This window comes from Bison bison, unplaced genomic scaffold (genome assembly GCF_000754665.1).
Source record: "Bison bison bison isolate TAMUID 2011002044 unplaced genomic scaffold, Bison_UMD1.0 scf7180017864238, whole genome shotgun sequence".
NCBI lineage: Eukaryota > Metazoa > Chordata > Mammalia > Artiodactyla > Bovidae > Bison > Bison bison.
In genome coordinates, this window is record NW_011494810.1 from 472,511 (window position 1) to 481,007 (window position 8,497).

At 37.5% G+C, this 8,497-nt stretch overlaps 1 protein-coding gene across 1 annotated transcript; it reads right to left on the reverse strand.

Annotated features, from left to right (window-relative positions):
• Positions 1–680: 680 nt before the first annotated feature.
• On the reverse strand, positions 681–1,610 carry LOC104993384 (olfactory receptor 2G2-like). Its single transcript, XM_010846623.1, has one exon. The coding sequence runs from the start codon at positions 1,608–1,610 to the stop codon at positions 681–683; it is 930 nt and encodes a 309-aa protein (XP_010844925.1).
• Between the last annotated feature and the right edge of the window lie 6,887 nt (positions 1,611–8,497).

An 8,497-nucleotide genomic window follows, 5' to 3' on the forward strand; every position in this document is an offset into this window, starting at 1 on the left:
GAAAATATAGACAGTAAATACCTATATTGAAGCACAAATCTGGGAGTCACCTTTGTACAGATTTTACTTTAAACTTTGATCCGGTCATAGCATCATTGCCATTCTTAAACATCTACTAGGGAGAGAAACACTAAAAAGTCAGAAAATTGTCAAACAGGAGGAAAGCACAGCAATAATGAGCTTGGTGTATAATGGGATCACAACCTGAGGGGTTCAGGAATCCATGGTGAGCTGAAAGAATAATAGTGTGGATGTTTAGGATTTGTTCTTTCTGACATGAGTAATTGGTCAAAATATTTCAATCCATGCAAGAGAAAAAGTATAATACTCATGTAGTTATGACTAATAAATTAAATTTGTGAATAAACTTTATAAGCAATAAAATACCTAGAATAATCTAACTTTAATTTAAGCTGCTCAATATCATTCATTCCAGCTTGTATTTATAGCTGATGTAAAGATTATGCAAATTGTTCAGGTCACCCAGCTGTTCTGTCATGAAATGGGCATTCAAACTCAAGTTTGTCCAACTTAGAATTTCAAGCTCTGTTTAAAATTTTTCTATGGAAACTTACTTATAGGGTTATGAACATAACTGAATTATTTGTTGTCATCATCCATTAAATTACTGTCCTAATAATGCTCTTTTGAATATACTTTGACAATCATGCCTCACTAAATCATAAAGTTTTCCCCATAAATTTTTTCAGTGCTGCTTTGACTTCCTTATTTCTCAGGGTATAAATAAGGGGGTTAAGCATGGGCGTCACCACAGTGTAGAAGAGAGACACAAACTTTCCCTGGTCCTTGGACCTACTCTTGGCTGGCTGGAGATACATGAAGATAATGGTTCCATAGAAGATGATGACAACCATCAGGTGGGAAGAGCAGGTCCTAAATGCTTTACGTCGTCCAATGGCTGACTTTATCTTCAGAACCGCTTGAGCAATGTTCCCATAGGACAGCAAGATGAGTGACAACGGCACCACCAGGAATAAGACACTGGCCACAAAGAGTTCTGCCTGGTTGAAAGTGGTGTCCACACAAGCCAACTTGATGAGCACAGGAACTTCACAGAAGAAATGATCCACTTTGCGATTCCCACAAAAGGGGAGTTGTAGGGTGAGGGTGGACTGTATAAGGGTGGTCGTCACCCCACTGAGCCACGCCATAGAGGCCAGGATGTTACAGAACCGAGGGTGCATGACAAAGGCATAATGTAGAGGACGGCAGACTGCAACATAGCGGTCATAGGACATTACAGCCAGAAGGACACACTCCGTGGATCCCAGGGCAAGGGAGACATAGAGCTGAACCACACAGCCACCATATGTGATAGACTTATTGGAACTCCCCAGGTTGACTAAAAGCTGAGGAGTAATACTGCTGCTACAGCAGAGGTCCAGGAAGGAGAGATGGGAGAGGAAAAAGTACATGGGATTATGGAGTTTAGAATCCAAGAGGGATACGAGGATGATGGTAGAGTTGCCGAGGAGCGTCATGAAGTAAAGAAACAGGATTACCCCAAAGAGAATGAGCTCTAATTGAGGTCGGTCAGAAAAACCTACCAGGATGAACCCAAGGAGTCTGCTGCCATTGGTCCACTGCATTACTCTTGCTTTGACTATTCACTCCAGAGTGATGAAGTCACATTAAACAGAAACTGAAAGAATTTTATAGCAATTCCCTTGGCAATTAAGATCTAGAAAGAAAGAAAGAAAATGAAGTCACTCAGTCCTGTCTGACTCTTTGCGACCCCATGGACTGTAGCCTACCAGGCTCCTCTGTTTATGGGATTTTCCAAGAACACAGGAGTGGGTTGCCATTTCCTTCTCCAGGGGGTCTCCCTGACCCAGGAATCGAACCTGGGTCTCCCACATTGTAGGCAGTCGCTTTTACCGTCTGAGCCACCAGGGAATTAAGATCTAGATATTGAGAAATAAGACTTTGGATATAGGTAAAGAGAAAGGGCAAAAGTAGAGGATACTGGAGTTTATCATTGGTTATCTTATGAAGTGGCATGCCTGATCTGTTGATCACAGGTTTTCCATTTATCTTGAGGATAAAACAAAAGTTTTAAAATGCATCAAGGTTGAAATTCTCAACACCTTTTCAATATCATTTTTTTCGATATAAAAGTAATGGAATTTTGTAGGAAATGTAGGAATTATAAACATCAATGTGCCTTATCAGAATCTACCAAATAGATTAAGTAAGGTAGGACCATGATGAAACATGTGAAATATGCATCTTATTATCTGTGTAAGCAGTGCATTTATGAGAATGTAGAGTAGGGAGAAGAATCTACAGAGGACAAGGCTTAGATTGAATCAACTGTGCTCTCAAAAAGATGAGAACAATCAAAGAATAAACCATGTCTTGATGGTAAGATATAAATATAGAGGGCTTCCCTAGTGACTCAGTGGTAAATAATCCACCAGCCAATATAGGAGATATGGATTCGATCCCTGATCCAGGATGATCCCACATGCCATGGAGCAACTGAGCCCAAGCGCCACAACTATTGAGCCTGTGCTCTAGTGCCCAGGAGCGGCAGCTACTGAGCCCACGTGGCACTGCAACTAGAGAATAGCCCCCACTCTCCATAACTAGAGTAAAGCTCACACAGTAACAAAGACTGAACATAGTCAAAAATAAATAAAATTATTTTTAAAAAAGAAATGAATATAGGAATGGAGAGTACATCATAGGATGTCATAGGAAAAAGGAACTAAATTTGAAGCATGATTATTGCTTATTGACTATGCCACATAACAGAATAGGATACAAGGTAAATTTGACTCACTTTTTCAAGGATACCAATATCAATACATATTATCTGCATAGCCTAGGCTTTGTAGGAGGGTTTTGGTTTGCTTTAAATTTTCCTTTGCTAAATAAATATGCCTGCACAGTGTAGAATCATTTAAAACAGAAGATAGCCTAGTCCAGAAACTATGTAGGCAGCTAATAATAACAGTGTCATGCTAAGTCACTTCAGTAGTGTCCAACTCTTTGTGACCTTATTGACACATAAGGTCCATAAGGAGCCCACCGGGCTCCTCTGTCCATGGGATTTTCCAGACAAGAAAACTGGAGTGGGTTGCCATGCCCTCCTCCAGGGGATCTTCCTGACCCAGAGATCAAATCTACATTTCTTGTGTCTCCTGCATTGGCAGGTGGGTTCTTTACCACTAGCATTACCTGGGAAGTCCATAACATAACAGTGTAGACAATCACAATTAGAGACAGTGAAGTTGATATCAATAGGATGCAAGAAATGCTTCAGTGCATGAAGTGAAAATTATTAGGATTTAACTACCATTGGGATATTGAGCCAATGACTAGGAAGAAGTTAAAATTATTGAAGTTTTGCACATAATGAAATAAGAAGATTGAGTAGTTAAGAACAGTGTGTATCAATTCAGTTCCAAGTCAATTGATGCCTGGAAAAATCAGACTGATCATTTCTACAATGTTCAAGGACAAAATTAAAAACCACTGTTTTGATGCCTTTCTTATCATGAAGACTTTGACCTAGAGTCCTGCCCAACCTATGACATATTGTTACCAGCTACTCATTTGACACCTAGTCATAATTAAGATCCTATGCTATGCTATGCTAAGTCACTTCAGTCGTGTCCAACTCTGTGTGACCCCATAGACGGCAGCCCACCAGGCTCCCCCATCCCTGGGATTCTCCAGGCAAGAACAGTGGAATGGGTTGCCATTTCCTTCTCCAATGCATGAAAGTGAAAAGTGAAAGTGAAGTCGCTCAGTCATGTCCGACTCTTAGCGACCCCATGGACTGCAGCCTACCAGGCTCCTCCGTTCATGGGATTTTCCAGGCAAGAGTACTGGAGTGGGGTGCCACACATAAATCATATATATAACTTTTATGATTATGGCAATTGCATAATAATATGATTATGACAACTAAATGAATATAAGCACTATCCCCAGCCAACTGTCAAAACTCTGGATGTTTGAAGAACTTATGGCAAATTAATCATTATCACTCCCCAAGTCTCTTTTAAAATACAAATGTAGCTGAAAAGGGTAACACTTTAAGACCCTAAATTTTTGTCCTGAAGTTTTTATTTAAAAAAAATCCTGTCAAGTTTTTGATTTTTAAACTATATCTCTTTTACCACTAAGTATGTTGTCTTAGCACAAGTTTTCAAAATTTCTCTTTTGTGTCGTTAAAATCCACCAAGACACCACCAAAGTCATATTTATTGTGCTTAGACACACATGCAATCATTGCTTCTCCTTGTGTTAATGGAAGTCTATGGAGCATGACGAAAAGTCAAGGATTTTGGAGGCAGATAAGGTTTAAGTCTTGGTCTTTCACATCTTAGTTGTATATCTTGAATAAATCTCTAGATATCACTGGGCCTTGGTTTACTTGACTGCAACATGGAGATGATGAATAGTTCTAATTTACAGTGATAATGTAAGAACTGTTTGAGGTAGTGGATCTAGAATGGCAGTGCTTTGGTTGGGGATAAAGGTGTAAACAAATATTGTATTTCATGTATGGGTGAGAGTGTTAAAACACAAGGTCAAAAGTCCTTCATGTAGTTTACTAGCCCCTCAATAATCATGCCTAAGCCATGGTGGCTTTTGACAACTCCTTCCAAGCCTCAGAAGGAAACACTTTCAGTTCTCCAAACTTAGAATGTGGTTTTCCATTGTTAAGTTTTACTGCATACTGTATTTTTAATAGTATTCACTCATACACATACTACATACTCATACTCATCATCTGCTTAGATATTTTTACATTCTTTAAGACTCAATTTAATCAGCATTTTGGCAAATCTTTACAGAAGTCACTTTTGCAATTCATTTCTACAACTCTGTATTTCTATACTTATACATTATTAGCACTAAAGAGTATTGAATGTGATGTCTATTATCTTGATGTCCTTCATATCTAGCACAGTTTCCAAAATAATGATTGTGAAGTCAAAATCAATATATAAATATGTATAAATAAAACTTAAGGCTTCCCTGGTGGCTCAGACGGTAAAGCATCTGCCTGCAACGCGGGAGAACCAGGTTTGATTCCTAGGTCGGGAAGAAATAAAACTTGGGCTTCCCTGGTGGCTCAGATGGTAAACAATCTGCCTTCTACATAAAAGACCCAGGTTTGATCCCTGGGTTGGGAAGATCTCCTAAAGATGGGAATGGCAACCCACTCCAGTGTTCTTGCCTAGAGTATTCCATGGACAGAGGCTATTATCCACAGGTCACAAAGAGTCAAACATGACTGAGCAACTAACACTTTCAAATAAAAATTTAAAAGAAGAGCTTGTGGTTTACCTAATAATATATTTATCTTTTATCATTTAATATATGAAATATTTTACATATTTATATAGTAATATACTTTTATTATTTATTCCATTATATACAATTATATATTATGCTTCATTATATATGAAATAAAAGACAGATGATCTATAATAATGAATAATACATATTCAAATACTACGTTATAATATATTAAATGACAAAGAAAAAGATCTAAATATTCAGAAAGAAGACTTTGTAATAAAGGGAAGGGGCTAAAATAGAGAATACCAGCGTGTAATATCATCAATTATCCCATGTTACCTGGTCTATTGATCAGAGATTTTCCATCTACCTTGAAAACAAAACAACTTAAAATGAATCAAGATTGAGGTTTTCATCTCTTTTTCATCAATATCAAATCTATATATACTTAATTTTTATACTCTTCTCTATTCAGTCATAAACACATTGAGGACCAGTTTTCTTATCCTTTTAACAGCATGTATTAAAGTATTTATACATGTTAAGTGAATAACTACAAATTAACTATTTCTCTTGGACATTGTATCAGCTAATGTATCCACCAAAATTTATTGTATATATACTGGGTTCTATGCTATATAAGGGGAATGTTAAATTTTAAAAAGCATGAATTTTGTATTAGAAATTTTGCTGGCTAGTAGAAGCACAAGCATACTCAAGAAGTAGGCACAATGAGAAGTTTTAGGTATAGTTGCTTAGCAAATCTTATTCCATTCTATAATAACTAACAGAGGGGAGAAAAAATGGAGATAAAAGAAAGATTTCAGAAAGTGTATTTGAGTTGAGCTTTTAAGATTATAGAGCACTCTTGAGTTGCCCAAGTTTATTTCAAGAAGCAGCAGCAGTCTGATGAGTTAAAAAAAAAAAAAAACAGACTTGAAATAAGCTGGTATATCAGTCAAGCTGAAAATTATTGCCTGGAGCTTAAAGTGCAAGAGCTGGAAAGAGCAGGGGGATAGAGAAGCTGCAACCAGCAGTTGATTGATCTTAGACTGTTTAGGTACTAGAAATCCATACAGCGTTTTTATAAACTATGACAACCATGTGGGTAATTTTATGTATGGAAATGTCAAGCAATTATTCTGAAGACTTCAGCAGAGGCTAGGTGATAGGAATGGGATCTAAAACAGCAAGAAGGAAAAGGTAAGTGTCTGCTGACCTCTACTTTTACCTTCCACTGTCTCTGATCCAATTCATGTCTTTGAAAATAAAAACAAACTTATCTCATGGTACTACTGAACAGGCCATTCTGATAAGAGAATTCCAAATGGGTTTTCTCTTTATCTACAAATGTTTGTTACATGATATACAGAGAACCGCACCTCTCATAGTTGAGTTTGGAAGCTGCTTTTCACTTAGAAAAGAAAATGTATGACCTGGTCTCAATACTTTGCTGCAGAAAGTTCTGCCTGCTCTTACCATTTTTGAAACAGAGAAAATGTCTTGGCTGTTTATGTTGCATTGATTCTGCGAGGATGCCAGGACAGGACTGCAATCTGTGTAGTTGCCTAGGAATTCACTAGATAAAACATGAGATTTTGCACTTGCTCTAAGAGTGATCACTGACTACCTAGTTAACTTTGGGAAATGGTTTTATGTCCCTAGAATTAAGTGTCTTTATATATAAAGTTAGGATATTACCATCAGTTTTTTTCCATGCATCTAAGGTATATTAACATGAGGAATTAAAATGTTTTATAAATATCACTGAAAGTCAGTAATTCAGTCATGAGTACATAATGAATGAGACACAGAGGACTCATACACCAAATGCTGTTCTGAGTTATGTGCATTCTGTGAACCTGTTTAATTCTCTCTATAAGACTAGTGGTTTTTACTATTCTTATCAACAAAGATGAGAAAATTGATGCTGAGAGTGGAGAAGTAACATGTTCAAGGAGACTTTAGTGGCAAAGCTGGAATCTGAGCCCAGATTGTACTCCCAAACTCCTCACACTGTGCTGGCCTCCTGGGTTCTTGCTAAGATGCAAGAAATGGACATACGTGTAATGGCTGTGCAACTACCACTACCTTCTAAGTCATCTCTTTAGTGTCTCATTCATTAACTCTTTCTGTTAAGAGATTTATTTTGGTGAAAACTGCCCTGTTTTGAGTTTTAGCTTCAAGCCTTCCAGGCTGTGCTAATACCTTGGAGAGCTCTCAGATATTTACATTCAAACACTCCAAGACCACGGATGGGAAGCAGTGTCACAATGGCGATATACCAAAACCTATTTCATATATACATATCTGCATGTTCTGCTCTGAGGTGAAGAGAGGAAGGAAAATTTAATAAGAACATATAGACAGAGTCAGTGGCAGGTGGCATTCTGACAAATAATAGAGACAGAGAGTAACACTGGGAAAGAAGATGAGGAGTAAAAGAAACACAATTGTGGGGAAACTGGCAGATATTATATATCTTTGCAGCTTTTGGAGCTAGGGATATTCACGTAGTCAGATGAGCAAAACCGAGCATGAATGAAGCCAATGTTGAGAGTTTAATCTTATGGTGATATTTTCTGGTTCAGAAGTACACACCACACATGAATGTAGGGAAAGAGGTAGCAGTACAGATGTTTCTACTGTTCAGTTGAGTGAACCCTAAACCAGTAGATCTAAGCATAGCTTACTGCAGTCAATGTGTACTGGGGTTATCTGATTAGATATTGTGAAATGTTTAAATGTTGCTTATGAGAGTAAAGGGTATTGGGAAAATGTTACAAAACTTACCCATAAAGTTGCTGATACAAAGGCTTTATGTATAATTGCTTCTGAGATGCCTAGTGTGGAGTTCATAGCTGACCATTCCATCACAGGAGACTTGTAACATTCCTGCATTATTCATTTGGTTTGATCTTAGTAGGTCATTTTCCCCTTTTTACTAATTTCCCCTTTTCCCTAAAGTGAAATGAAAGAATGGAGAAAAATTGAACTGTGAAAGGGCTGGGTTACACAAATTTAATTCTTATTATAACCCCAATTTAAGTATTGTCCAGGAGAGGAAGACTTTGCTGCTATATAATTTTAATGCTGAATATCAACTATTAAAGAAATATAACTTAAGCCCTCAAAGCAGGGAAAGAACACTGTATTTTCATGAATACACCAAACCAATGAACTTTTGGAAGCCGCACAATAGTCTATCTCTTAC

Coding starts and splice junctions, on each gene's coding strand:
- LOC104993384 (XM_010846623.1), bottom strand. CDS start 1,610: ATGCAGTGGACCAATGGCAGCAGACTCCTTGGGTTCATCCTGGTAGGT.